The sequence below is a fragment of the Cebus imitator genome, unplaced genomic scaffold (genome assembly GCF_001604975.1).
Source record: "Cebus imitator isolate Cc_AM_T3 unplaced genomic scaffold, Cebus_imitator-1.0 Scaffold74, whole genome shotgun sequence".
NCBI lineage: Eukaryota > Metazoa > Chordata > Mammalia > Primates > Cebidae > Cebus > Cebus imitator.
The window spans coordinates 439,966-455,092 of record NW_016107389.1 but is presented as its reverse complement, the minus strand read 5'-3'; the positions used below and the strand labels follow the sequence as shown (position 1 = coordinate 455,092).

Sequence of the window (15,127 nt, the reverse complement as noted above, 5' to 3'; positions counted from 1 at the left end):
AGTAGCTGGGATTACAGGCACGTGCCACCATGCCCAGCTAATTTTTTGTAGTTTTTAGTAGAGACGGGGTTTCACCGTGTTGACCAGGATGGTCTCAATCTCTTGACCTTGTGATCCACCCGCCTCGGCCTCCCAAAGTGCTGGGATTACAGGCTTGAGCCACCACGCCCGGCCTGAATTATATATCTCTTAAGGAATGGGCTTTATGGCTCTTTTGGAGAACTTTGCATAACGTAGAGCAACAGAGCAATTTCCAGGCAATGTAATTGTTGGTTGTGGATAGTATTCAGCCTGTAAACATCTTTTCTTTATTTGAAATATCTGAAATGATCACATTCTAAATCTTTTTAGAAATTCTAATATTTTACTGAGCATTGTTATACAGCAAAGGAAAAAGACAATAAAATTTATGTTAATTGTATGTATAATTTTACCTTTGTTCCATTAGCTAAATAATATTCTCATTAAAAATTACAGACATTATTTTCAATGACAAATGTTTAAAGGCCAGAAATGTATAAATCAGTTGTGAGTATTGCCAGTGCTTCTCATATTAAAAATAAATTTCATTTTTCAGAATGAACAGAGAAACATCAGACACTGTGGGAGAATAAAGAAGAGGCAGATTTTTATATTAAATGATTTAAACATAGTTCATCCGCTTGGAAAATAAGCAGTGATTTGTCTTAGTTTTCAGTAGATCTCAGAGCACTTGGCATTTATGCCTGAGGCATTTTAATGTCTAATTGTTTCATGTTAATTAATTTATAATATTATTTGAGCAACTTGTGAATAGGTAAAATTTACAGAAAAGTTGAAAAATCAATACAATATTTTTAGATTTTACTAATGAACACTAAAAGTACAAACTTTTTTTATTTCAGAACTTTCAGCCAACACAGCTGCCTTTGCTAAAAGTGCTGCCATGTTAGGTAATTCTGAGGATCATACTGCTTTATCTAGAGCTTTGTCTCAGCTTGCAGAGGTTGAAGAGAAGATAGACCAGTTACATCAAGAACAAGCTTTTGCTGACTTTTATATGTTCTCAGAACTACTTAGTGACTACATTCGTCTTATTGCTGCAGTGAAAGTAAGCCCTTTCTTACATTCTTCTCACTTTTCTCATGTGCTTTAAAAAGTATTTTGTTTCCTATTAGTTATGTATTTGTCTAAACTCCTCATACACTAGCACAAATAAAATGGCTTCAAGATAAGTATCCATAACCTAATACTTTCCTCCCTATGACTTGCACAGTACAATAGACAGAATTAATGTTTTTAACAGGTCTAAGGAATGATAGATAAGATAGAAAACATTACACATTTACTCATGTATTTGCTTATACAAGTTTGTAACTAACTGATAGCATTCATTTGCTCATTCTAACACGAACTGAGACTACTCACTGGACTCTATAATTGTTAGTAAAGCTGACTGTGTAATGAGTGGGATAAAACCAGAAATGATCATAGCAGTGAATATGTTTAATTGGGACTTTATCATGAATTTGGATGTAATAAGACTTTCTGTTTGTATACTCAAATGTGTAGTCGCCATGTGTTTATAGATGAGATGGGACTCTATTAGATCATAAATTGTGTTATTGAATGGTAATACTTAAATATAATAGTCCAATTTCTGAATGGTTGAGGAAGTAATCCAGTTAATAAAAATTAGTATTCTACAGATATCTCCAGTATTCAGACAGTTAAACTAAACTGAACATTACTCCATATATCATGTTTCAGAAGATACTTTAAGATCTTTGAATTATTGTTATAGATATTAGTTATGGGGTTTGGGGGGGTACTGGGTATTTACCTTTTACCTTGAATTTAAACATCTAGAAAGTTAATGAGACCTTGTTTCTTTCTTATGCAAAATTTTTTCAGCTAAAGTCTGTGATCAAGTTAGTACTCATCTGCGATGAGCATATTTATTGATGGTTCTGTTCTCAAGCTACTGGTGACATTTATTACTAGAGCATTCTTAGCAATTTGGAATGGTGCTTTTACTTATTTGATAAAATTGCCAATTTTACTTGTATTTAATGTTCTAAATGTTATTCCTTGTGCTGTTGGTAATTTTTCAATATTTAGAAATGTTAATGTAGATAGCAGTTGTCAGAGTATACTTCATTATATACAGGCAGCTTGTGATGTGTGGAGATCTAGTTTACAGACTTGTTCCACCTACTCTCACTTCTTACCAGAGCTCCCAATATCATGAGAACTGTTATAAAAAAGTGTGACACTTCCAAAAAACCAGTGACTCAAAAAAGGGAGGTTGGGCAGTGTCTGTAAGAGTACATACCTGGTAATAAGAGCTAGCCTGGAAAGAGACCCCCTGGCACTGATGGCCTGCCTGTGTAATGGATACTGATCCCTCAGAAACAGCTTTCCTCATACCCTAAGTCTTTTTGCTATATTATTATATTTCATGAAATTACAGTTATATTAATGTTTTCCAAAATATTTTCTATAGAACACTGGCACCAAAAGATGGATTACAGTTAGCTAAGTTTGGGAAGTTACATATATATACAGTATCCCTGTTTGCGAGATTCAGAATGCGTTTTAAAAGCTCAGAACTAGCTAAGAATGAAAAAGAAAATAAATTTTAATCCAGAGGCTTCTAAATTCATATGAACAAGAATTATTTTCCACTAAATATCTATTCACATACATGGAACACATTTGGGGAAATACTGAATTAATGATTCATTGACTGAAAGAGTTAAAGAGCTGTGGTCAAGTTGCCTTTAGGTAAATTAAGCTCTTTAAGATTGGTTTCTACTGAAATGTAGCTTAGGTCAGCTGCACAAAGTAATTGAAATATTATGGAAGGAGGTGACAGGTAATTTTTATGGTTTTCATTTTTGTCTTATTCTCTGTTTTAAACTAATTTATTTGTATTTGAAAAAATAATGCATGTACATGACAGTTTTAATAGCCCAGCAAGGTAAATTTCCCTGCAGAACTAAGACCTGTAGTCTCTGACCTCAGTCATAAACTATTAGATTCTTGTGTGTCTTTACAGAATTAGCTATACATATACCTAAAACTAATTCTCTCCCTCTTTCTGTCTGTTTATTCCTTCCGTCCCCTTTTTCTCCCTCCCTTCCTTTCTCAAAAAGGAATACACTGTGTGTACTGTTCTTTGTCTGCCTTTTCACCCACCCCACTTATTAGAGCAGTCTCCCTATCAACATAGGTAGATGTCTTTTTAATGGTTGTATAGCATTCCATCATATAACATTTAGGTGTTCCTTGAATTATAGTCTAGTCTTTAAAAAAATCAAGTATTTTGATAACTCTTTGGTCATAAAGATTCTATAAGTAGAATTGCTGACCAAAGGTTATAAGCATTTTAAATTTCAGTATTGCCAAATTACTGTTCAAAGAGATTTTACTTTGTGCCTTAACCAGTACGTGTTTCTTTTTACTACCACCCAAGAATGAAGGGTTTTTTTTTTTGTTTTTTTTTTTGATAAGCTATCATTTACTTAGTGTGAATCAAGGTATCTTTACAAATGATAAGCCATTTACATTTCTTTTTCTGTGAATGAACTGTTCAAGAACTTTGCCCCATTTTTGTTTGCTTATTATCTAATAGCTGCTTAATATTAATAACCTTTAGTTTCATCCCTATCGAGAGTACTTTTCTGATGATAATTCTGCAAGTTAAGAGTACTTTGGGGATTAATATAGAGCCATTGTTGGGAGCAGAGAACATCAGGAATTAGAACACAAAAGAAAAAGCTAAATTTTACCCATTTCAAAATATTGCCTAAGCCTGGCTTTCTGTCAGGAAACTCCTGTTTTCCTCTTTTGTACAGTACATGGCCTCTGAAATTTAGAACTACAGGTTTTGGCTGTATCCTTATAAGCATTGTCATGTATTGGGCTTCTGTGAACCACTAAAATAGGGTCAGAGATTGAGGGCAATGGTTCTTAATGTTTTTAGCACTAGAACTCTTTATAAGTAATTTTTGTAGGGGATTCCAATTTATAAAACATATTAAAAAAATTTTTTTTAACTAAAAGATAGGCTCCCCAAAGGGTTTAAATGCTTTATTGTTTGGCTGTAAATACTCAGCACCTCTTCAGAACTCCGTGAAGCTGGACAGCATATTTTTGGATTAACTGAATTAGAATATGGTAACAATTAAAATTGTAGCATCAAATTTCCTAATGGGCCAAGAAAATTATTAGACATCTGCAATCTAACCTAACCTAGACCAGCTTGCATACAAGTGTATGCCATAAATTGGCAGGGGAATGGAGGTCCTACATGGATGATCAGTGTAAACTTATCCCTCTTCAAATGATTCTACTAGAGTAGATTAGTATCTTGGCATACAAGGGGCATTGCTACAATTTAATTGATTTAATTAATTGTTAGAAGTTTGACTGTGGTGCTGGTTCTTTTTTTCTTTTATTTTCTATTATTTTGTTACAAAGGTAAGAAAACGAGGAAAAAGTTAATTTGTATATTTAAGATTTTTTTTTTTCCTGAAATAACCTGACTTTAGTATTCTTACCTTTATCATAGCTCCTGCATCTGTACCACAATAAACATGTCCTGGTTCTGGAATACTATTAGATAATAAATTGGACAGGGACCAAATTAGTTTAGATTTAGCATGTCAATGAAAAAGCCAGTTGATATACATTAAGAATGTAAGCAAATATTGAATTAAAGGGCATGTTCTTTAGCTTTTTCTCAGTATTGGTACATAATTTAAGGAATTAAATTGTTATTGAACAGAGGAATTCAGAAATGAACAGATATGGCCCTGTTCCCCTAAAGCAAGACTAGGCCTAAAATCTTAAATTACTTTTTGGTTGGTTGTGTGCATGGGAGTGTGTGTGTGTGTGTGTCAGAGGTGAGAGGGATTGTTTGTCTCAAATCAAGCCTGTTCAATACGCAGCCCAGGACAGCTTTGAATGCAGCCCAACACAAATTCATAAACTTTATTAAAATGTCATGAGATTTTATATACATACATATATATATATATATATATATAAATATATATAATTTTTTTTCTTTTTCTTTTTCTTTTCTTTTCTTTTTTTGAAGCTCATCACCTGTTGTTAGTATATTTTATGCTTGATCCAAGACAATTCTTGCAGTGTGGCCCAGGGAAGCCAAAGGATTGAACACTGCTGTTTTAAATGATAGTTACTTTTTCTCAATTTGTTTGTGTTAGATGTGTTACTTTTGGATTTTAGCTTAAATTAGACTAAAGCAAAGTTAATTTATAACAAGGGATGTTTTAGGAAAAAATGTGGTCTTTTAAATACAAGAAAAGCAGAGTGGTGGCTCATGCCTGTAGTCCTAGCACTTTGGGAGGTCAAGGTGGGTGGATCACCTGAGGTCACGAGTTCAAGACCAGCCTAGCCATCGTGGTGAAACCCCATCTTTAAAAAAATAAAAAATAGGCCAGGCGCGGTGGCTCAAGCCTGTAATCCCAGCACTTTGGGAGGCCAAGGCAGGTGGATCACGAGGTCAAGAGATCAAGACCATCCTGGTCAACACGGTGAAACCCCGTCTCTACTAAAAATACAAAACATTAGCTGGGCATGGTGGTGCGTGCCTGTAATCCCAACTACTCAGGAGGCTGAGGCAGGAGAATTGCCTGAACCCAGGAGACGGAGGTTGCGGTGAGCCGAGATCGCACCATTGCACTCCAGCCTGGGTAACATGAGTGAAACTCCGTCTCAAAAAAATAAAATAAAGTAAAATAAAAATAAAAATAAATTAAAAAAGAAAAGCAGACAAAGGGGACGGTAAGATTTACTTACTAATATAAGGAGAAATTATCTGAGATAAATTAAATATAGCAAAGTGGATTTAAATACCCAAAGGTACAGTGCTTTGACTTGCCAGTTTGCCCTGGATATCTGTTGTCCTGGTTAATTTAAAATGTTCGCAACCTGTAAGAATTCTTTTGGAAAAATAGGAAAAATACTTTGGTTTCTGGTTGACTGGATTTTTTAATGTTATCACATTTTTAAAAATTGTCATATGATATAAATGCTGTTTAATTATACATTTTTTCCATAATACTGAGCTATCCTTTGTACTTTTAATAGAAAGCTTAACAGTTTATAACTACATTTACATGTGTATGTTATTTAGAAGTAATCCACAATAGCTGTATTTACTGATTATTAAGCATACACTAGGTTAAGTCACTATGCAATAATATCCTCGTCATGTTATTTCTAATCCATAAATGTAGACATCATTTCCCATCTCTTATATTTGGGAGCATTATAGCTTGGAGAAGTTCAGTGAATTTACCCGTGGTCATACAGTGACAAAATTAATAGTAGAACAAAATTCGATTTTCTCCAAAGCCTGCTTTTAAAAAACATACGCTATCTGCATATTTTTATCTTCAGCAGATCTCTATAGGAACATGTAGTTTTTACTGCGTCATGGTTCAAAAACTTTTTTATTTGGAATAAATTAAAATAACTCTGGTTTAGTGCTTCCTGATTCACCCAATTTATTGTTTATTTCATGAATGTTTGATTAGTAATTACTAAAATAATTGTAATATTTCTCATCAAGCCAGAAAGGGGATTCTTAGTGGGTTCTCCCATCCTATCTATGATGTTTTCTCATGAGACTATTAGTTACTCTAATTTGTCCATATTTCATTTCTTTTCTCTATTCACTTGCTCTTCCTCTGCCAGACTCCTTGAGAAAAGTCATGGATTTTGTTGACTTACTGTATTAAGATCTTTTTGTCTATTTCTTCTTTAGTTCTGCAGTGTATACATAATATATATAGTCATCTTTTCATCTTTTGCCCTTTTCATCTTGTGTAAGACTGTCTTTTTTTCATTTTGATATATTTTACTTTTTGATTGCTTTTCCTTTTATTTGCTATGGTAATTTTTTCTACCGCATATCTTATGAGTGTTTCCCATTTTGTCTTTTCAGTTTCAGACATGTTTCTAACACTTAATATGCTTCTAATATTATTTAGCAGGAAAATTTCCAGTGTAGATATGACACTAGTATTTTCCTGTTAAAGACATCTTTCTTCAAAGCATAAAACTCTGTTAGAAATCTTATTAAACCACATTTAAAGCCTAAAGGCTAGTGACGAAATGGATTTTGAATGTAGTTTTTTATTCTGAGTGTTCATGTTTCATCCAGTGACAGGGTTTTTTGTTTTAAGCAAGTGAATATGGAAATTATTTTCTTTGATATTGGCATGCTTATTTTCAGTATCTTAAAGTAGCACTTAAATACTTGGTTTTATTGCTTTCTGTATTACAACACTTCTAGTGTTATGAAAGTATTTTAAATGTTACTCTTACTTAGTAGCATTATGTCATTCATTTATAGGGTGTGTTTGACCATCGAATGAAGTGCTGGCAGAAATGGGAAGATGCTCAAATTACTTTGCTCAAAAAACGTGAAGCTGAGGCAAAAATAATGATTGCTAACAAACCAGATAAAATACAGCAAGCTAAAAATGAAATAAGAGAGGTGATTACTAAATGCTTTATCTCTTTACTTAAGTTTTTCATGAGTCATTCATATATACATAATTTTTCATAATTTTTTTCTAAACCATTCAACATGTGGCTATTTTTGCATATTTTTATGAACTGTGTTAGAATTACTTTAAAATTTTGATCATTATTAAAATCTCCAGAGCCCTTTGTTACTACCTCCATGTGATTATGGAATTGATAAAGAAACATACAGGAAAACACCTAAAATTAACCTTTACATTAATGATTACACAATTCTTATTAGATGGTTAATAATTCAGATAATTATTTTGTGTCTAAAAATGGTTTTGGAGCTAGATTTATCCCACATTTAGCTGTCCAGGCAACATTATCCCCCATATATATGTATTATATATGGTATTTTAGTGAATTTTTATAAGTTTATTATAATTTATACACTTTTCTTACCATGCTTCAATAAGGAAATTGAAGAGGTAGGACAACCTTTATATTACTAAAAATAAATGTACCTGCTCTTTGAAGAGTATGTACCAGTCAGTGTTTTGGTTACATAGTGGGAAAAATACCATTTCATTGCTTAAATCTTCAGTTATTTTAGTTGTTCCATTGTTCACTAATCACAACATTTTGTTGTTTCTGTACTGAATTTAATATTTATTGATGGTCTTCAGTACACCATAATTCCACATTTTTTTTTAAATTCTGGTCATTATACCATTACAAAAACGTTTTTTAAATGTTTGTTACGTAATTTTCCTAATTTAAAGTATTTCCATCAGCATATAAATTTTGATGAACACATATCCTTGGATTTAACAGTAGTGATATATTCTGAAATAATTACTGATACAAAAAAGTAATTAAGAAAATCACGCTGATCATTATTTTGTGGTGCATTTTATGCCCAAAATCTTTCCTCTTAGTTATATTTAATTAAGCTTTGGACATTGTAGTTTATTAAGTACAGTATTGAAATATCTTAATATTGGGTAAATTTGGCTGCGGAATAGTAATGGAAATTAAGCTAACATGCATTTCTATTAGTCAAAAGTTAAATATTATTTCTGTTGATGCTAAATTGTGCTTTGCCATGTTGAGCTTTCTCAGGTTTTTGAGGCATTGTGATTAAATAAAGTAAGTGGTCATGACAGTACTGTACTTTTTTTTGAGCTAAGCATAAAATATTTGTTTGTTTTTATTAGTGGGAGGCGAAAGTGCAACAAGGGGAAAGAGATTTTGAACAGATCTCTAAAACGATTCGAAAAGAAGTGGGAAGATTTGAGGCATGTATAATAATTTTCCATTTTTCTTAACATGGTCACATTTTGCTGCAATTTTGTGGTAAAATTAAATTTAGTTTTCTACTAACGGACTTTTTAAAATGTACTTCAACAGAAAGAACGAGTGAAGGATTTTAAAACTGTTATCATCAAGTACTTAGAATCATTAGTACAAACACAACAGCAGGTAAGCCATTTTTGTGTGTAACTTAAACTTCTAGAATTTGTTTTTGCTGTATTTTTTTATTTTAAAAAGATGATTAATGAACTGGGCTTTTAAACTCAAGAATAAGAAATGGAAGACAGAAAGCCAGTGATGATAAAGGAAAAAAGGATAAATTAATTGGAAACTGTCTTAGGTTCTTTTTGCCTCTGCTACATGCTGAGGCAGAGATACAGTTTTCCCAATTTTAGGCCATCAGAAACCTCATGGGCAACTTTCCCCTTTCACTGTCTTTTCTAGTTTGTTTCCTTGTTGGTCAGACCTGTTTGAGTATATTCTCAATAGTAAGTTCTTCTCTTCCATAACAGATAGAACTTAAATACTTTTTCAGAATTAAAAAAAAATGTACTGTTTTCATTTTTGCTTTACTTTGTTTGGGGTAGTTGGTGGTTGAATGCTGCAAGTGGCATCTGTCTCCTTTACCATGAATTTTAATGGTAAGTTAAATAAAAAGATAATCACAGAAAATGTTTCTATATATTTTAATGTAAAATTGGAGTAACAGGTCAAGTAATTTAATATCTTGAATAGAAAGATTTTTTCTTCTCATTTTAAAATATGTGGATCTAGAATGTTGTTTGTATAAAATATAATAGGTTGTTTTTGAATTAAGCGGTAAGATGTCTTCAAATTATCTTTAGTTTTTATTTAAACAGTTCATAAAGTTAGATTTTTTTAAATATGAAAATAAGTCATTAAGCTTATTTTTTAAAGGAATTGTTTTAAACATGACTTCAGTTTATATTTCAGTCTGTTCTCTGGACTACTCAAGGAAGACTGACAGCTAATTCTATCCAATCCTTTTTTTTTTCTTGTTCAGTATTTTCTTTTCTTCTTCCTTGTATCCCATTCTTCTTGTCTAGCAACAACATAAAATGTCCATATGCTCTGATTTGGGAAATCTTATCACTTTATGCTGGAAAAGGTCATTGTAGTTGTATTATGTAAGGTAATCTTTAATATATGGTAACACTGTTCTATGTAAAATTTTGCATAAATCAAAAAATTGTACATTTTAAAAATTCTATTATTTTACATCAAAAACTAAAATTAGGAGTAATTAATGTTTTAAATAATTTATGAAATATATTGACAGACTTCAGATAAGGAAGTTAAAATGATTTCTTTAAGAACCAGACATTGGCAGGGCGCAGCAGCTCACGCCTGTAATCCCAGTACTTTGGGAGGCCGAGGTGGGTGGATCGCCTGAGGTCAGGAGTTCGAGACCAGCCTGGCCAACATGGAGAAACCTCGTCTCTACTAAAAATACAAAAAACATAGCTGGGCATGGTGGCACGTGCCTGTAATCCTAGCTACTTGGGAAGCTGAGGCAGGAGAATTGCCTGAACCCAGGAATTGGAGGTTGCAGTGAGCCTCCATCACATCATTGCACTCTAGCCTGGGCAACAAGAATGAAACTCTGTCTGAAAAAAAAAAAAAAAAACAGACATTAGTAAATATTAGTTATTGTTAGTTAGTGATTTGCATAGTTTTAATTTTGTTTTTGTTTTCGTTTGGTTTTTTTTGAGATGGAATCTTGCTCTGTGGTCCAGGCTGGAGTACAGTGGCGTGATCTTGGCTCACTGCAACCTCCACCTCCTGGGTTCAAGTGATTCTCCTATCTCAGCCTCCCAAGTAGCTGGGATTACAGGCACATGTCACATTGCCCAGCTAATTTTTGTATTTTTAGTAGAAACGGGGTTTCACCATGTTGGCCAGGCTGGTCTCGAACTCCTGACCTCAGGTGACCCACCTACCTTGGCCTCCCAAAGTGCTGGGATTACAGATGTGAGCCACCCTGCCTGGCCTATATAGAATTTTTTTTTTAATGTTGTACAGGTTATATGCATATAAATGGCAAAAAGATAATAACGTATTTTAATTATCATTCACAGCTGATAAAATATTGGGAAGCATTCCTACCTGAAGCCAAAGCCATTGCCTAGCAATAAGACTGTTGCTGTTAAGAAGACCTTGGATGTTGTTCCAGTTATGCTGAATTCCACAGTGAAATCGTTTAAAACCATCTAAATAAACCACTATATATTTTATGAATTACACGTGGTTTTATATACACACACACATACACACATACACACACACACTCTGACATTTTATTACAAGCTGCATGTCCTGACCCTCTTTGAAATAAGTGGACTGTGGCATGACATTCTGCAATATTTTGCTGAATTGAACACTATTGTGTCTCAAATACTTGCACTAAAAAGTGCACTGCAAGACCAGAAAATATTACAATTTTTTTCTTTACAATATGTTCTGTAGTATGTTTATCCTCTTTATGAAGTGAATTATCAATGCACTGATAAATGTTCACTTATACATTCCTGTACAGAAATTATGATTTTGTGATTACAGTAATAAAATGATATTCCTTGTGAAATACTAGTAACAAATTATTTGGGTATTTAAACATATTAGGAATCTTTTCCAAGCATTTTTAGTAAGAAGAAACTTTTTCTTCTAGATGTATGTATATAAGTGATGCTATGATTCCTTAATTATTTTAATTGACAAAAAAAGCTGAACTCATATTGTTGAATGACTAAATGAAGCTTAAGTTTTCTTATGAAACCATCATAAATCAAAGAACATTTGTCTCATGATTGTCTTAGGTAAAGAAGAGAATAATTGTCATTGCTTGTTTTTAACCATCCATATTACAAGTGCCCAATTTAAGAATTAGGAAAAAATGTGTTTATATACTTTGGTTACAAGTCCCAAGGATTTTGTTCATCTTCTCTTGTTATCTTCAAAATGTAGTATTTTGCATATATTTAATTTATTCCTTGTCTTTTGTTTTCTTTTAAAACTAAAAGTATATCATCTGTACTCAGAGTTGATAAGGAATGATACCATGCTAAAATTTATTTGATGAATAAGCAAGCATACCACAAAACAGATTTGAAGTGAAATTTACTTTGCCTCGGGCAATGTTTTTACCCAATTCTGTGTGCTAGACAGCTGTTATCTAATCCTTAATGCTGATAAAAATTTAAGTTATGGCTGGTGCAGTGGCTCACGCCTGTAATCCCAACACTTTGGGAGGCTAAGGCGGGTGGATCACCTGAGGTAGGAGTTCAAGACTAGCCTGGCCAACATAGTGAAACCCTGTCTCTATTAAAAATAGAAAAATTAGTCAGGCATGGTGAGGTGTGCCTGTAGTCCCAGCTACTTGGGAGGCTGAGGCAGGAGAATCACTTGAACCAGGAAGGCGGAGATTACAGTGAGCCAAGATTGTGACATTGCAGCCTGGGAAACGAGGGAAAATCCATCTCAAAAAAAAAGAAAAGAAAATTTAAGGTATGACTGGCATCAGAGTTATTTTTGTTTTTTTAAAAAAATATTCTTACAAACACCTCTTTTCTTGATCTTAACAACCACATCTCCCTTTCAGAGGAACAAGATATGGTATGTGTAACTCAGTCCTCTCTAGTGAGTCACTGGATACAATTTATATATCAAAGTATCCTTAGCCTGTGTTTGCCTCTACTTATTTTAGTTGAAATGTTAAGCTTTCTATAGTTATTACTCATATTTATACTCCTAGACCCCAGAAGAGTGGCTGATACATTATAGGTTAATAATAAAGGCTTGATGGACCAGGCACAGTGGCTCACATGCCTGGTATTCCCAGCTTCTCGGGAGGCTGAGGCAAGGGGATCTCTTGATTCCAGGAGTTTGAGGCTGTAGTGTGCAGTGATCATGCCTGTGAATACCCACTGCCCTAAAGCCAGCCTGGGCAACACAGACCCTATCTCTAAAAAAAAAAAATTAAGACATGATGAGTTGAACAGGGAAAAATAAAGTTTGCCCTTTTAAGAAGGAACTGAAGCAGAAATAGTACAATCTTCTTTTGTTGCTTCTACTGGGAATACTTTTGAGAAATGAATAATTCATAGTAATATATATAAGATGCTATCTTATTGCCCCATTAATATTGAGCAAAAGATAGGCTTACTAGGAATAGTTTCACTAGAATGATGTCCTAGTGTTATAGCCACAGTTACATTACTTACAAAGGTGTAGTTACACATGGGATAGTTATTCATGTTGTTAAAATCTTCCATTTAGATGTGGTACATTAGAATACTCAGTATCTCCAAGTAAAATAATAAATATTTTCAGCCTTGATTAAACTCTACTACATTCTAGTCTTCATTTCCCTTGCCCACATTTACTAAAAGTTGAGTGTGTTGGAAATTTCAAGTATTCTATGATCCTCTGATACCAGTATTTAAACAGGATTTAATTATTTCAACACTCCACCCATCAATCTTCTGTTCAGATATCTAAAATGCTTTCATCCCAAATAAATAAACAAGAACATTAATAGTGCCAACAATATCTTTTTGTTGGATAGGTCTGAATTTAATTTTTTTTAAGGAGAGCAAAAGTTAAAGGACTAAGGCAGCATAATATCGTGAAACAAGATGAACTTGGGATCAAAATACATTTTTCAGTCTCGTTTCACTTAGTAGCTGTAAGACTTTGAGCATATCACTTAAATCTCTTATCTATAAAACAAGTACATAAAACTCTTGATTCCTGAAGTGCCTTTCTACTTTAAAATATTTTTAAAATATCAAACTTCAATATAAATATTGAAAATATGGAAAACAGTTCTGATCAAAGAACTATTAAGTAAAACAAGACAAAATGTATTTAAAAATGTGACTCTAACACATAGATTTCCTTGATTGTATTTTCTACTCAACTATTTTCAAGTATTCAGCTTGTTTTATACAGATTATATTAGTCTCAAAATACCTTTGTTTCATTGTTGCTACTCCTTAAACTTCTTTTCTTTGTTATCTAAATCTGGTAAAGTTTTCCAAGTTCATTGTATTAAGGCTGGTGCAAAAGCAATTTCGTTCTTTGTCATATAAATTGTTTTTTAAGTGCTTTAACTGTGAAATAAGCCTTTTAACATAACCAGCTTTCTTGAAAGGAGGAAGTCAGACGAGTAGAGAAGGAAAGTCACATTTCTTTACAAACACTTTTAATTTTAATATCTAAGGGAATTACAGGGACTTACCTTATTCTGCCTTAAATAAGGGATGTTACTTGAATCTTCTTGTCATGGCTTCTTGCATGGGCAGTCATGTTAAAAAGAGTCAGGGCAATAGCAGATATTCTAAAATAGTGACTGCAGGTAGATCAAAGTCATTTTGTTTTAAAGGAAAGGAGGTCACTGGTAGTGAGGTGGGAAAATAACACCTGCGAAAAGGAATTCTAAGTCACTGGCTCGGGGGCTTAAGCATTTTCATCTCATATTTACTAGTTAAGAAATGTGTAAGTAAGTTATATGTGTGATTGACACAGTCTATTTCAAAGTATTGGAAAGGAATCACCAATAGAATCACCCTGCCTACTCACACACACACTTCCTTATGTAAAATCAGAATAAAATAATTATTATTCCAAACTCCTACGGTGAAGGATTTGGTTTCAAGTAACAATGAAAGTAGATCATGGGTCAGACATGGAACTAACAATAAAAGGGAAGTACAACAAGATGAAAGTGAGTAATAGTTCATTTTCCTGCATTTGTGATCAGGGCCATGAAGAGAGGTCATGGTAATCTGTGGAGAAGGTACTTAAAAGTTTAGAACAATAGAAATATAATGTGAGCCATATATATATATATATATATATATATATATATATATATATTAAACTTTCTATAGCCAAATTTTAAAAAGTAAAAAAATTAATTTTAATACTTAATCCAGTAGCTCCAAAATATTTTAACATACATCCAATATGTTGAAGTTACGGGAGAATTTACATTCTTTTTTCTGATATCTGATGTATATGTTACACTTTCTTTACATCTCCATTCAGCATTTTAAGTGATCAGTTGTCCAGTGTGGCTGACTAGTGGCTATGATAATGGACAGCATAGGTTTAGACAATGCCTATTCAACTACTTAACTTGTTTTATATGTATAAATCTCAAAAAGTACCTTTATTTCATTGTTAGTACTCTTTTTTTTTTCTTTATTATCCAGATATAATTAAGTTTTCCAACTTTCATTGTACAAATGAAATGAGTTTATTGTGGTAATGAAAATGGAGAGTTAAGTCCAACAGCTAG

At 32.9% G+C, this 15,127-nt stretch overlaps 1 protein-coding gene across 2 annotated transcripts in view; it reads left to right on the top strand.

The window, feature by feature from the left end:
* The window catches only part of SNX2 (sorting nexin 2), a 50,581-nt gene extending 39,171 nt beyond the window's left edge, over positions 1 to 11,410 (top strand). Inside the window, exons 11-16 of one of the 2 annotated variants that reach the window (XM_017531849.1) lie at positions 885 to 1,090; positions 7,373 to 7,516; positions 7,968 to 7,979; positions 8,709 to 8,789; positions 8,902 to 8,973; positions 10,905 to 11,410. In XM_017531849.1, the coding sequence (XP_017387338.1) occupies positions 885 to 1,090; positions 7,373 to 7,516; positions 7,968 to 7,979; positions 8,709 to 8,789; positions 8,902 to 8,973; positions 10,905 to 10,955 (566 nt within the window). In that variant the 3' untranslated portion in view covers positions 10,956 to 11,410. The remainder of the gene's footprint in view (positions 1 to 884; positions 1,091 to 7,372; positions 7,517 to 7,967; positions 7,980 to 8,708; positions 8,790 to 8,901; positions 8,974 to 10,904) is intronic. The other variant, XM_017531850.2, reaches the window with a different exon arrangement.
* Positions 11,411 to 15,127: the final 3,717 nt, after the last annotated feature.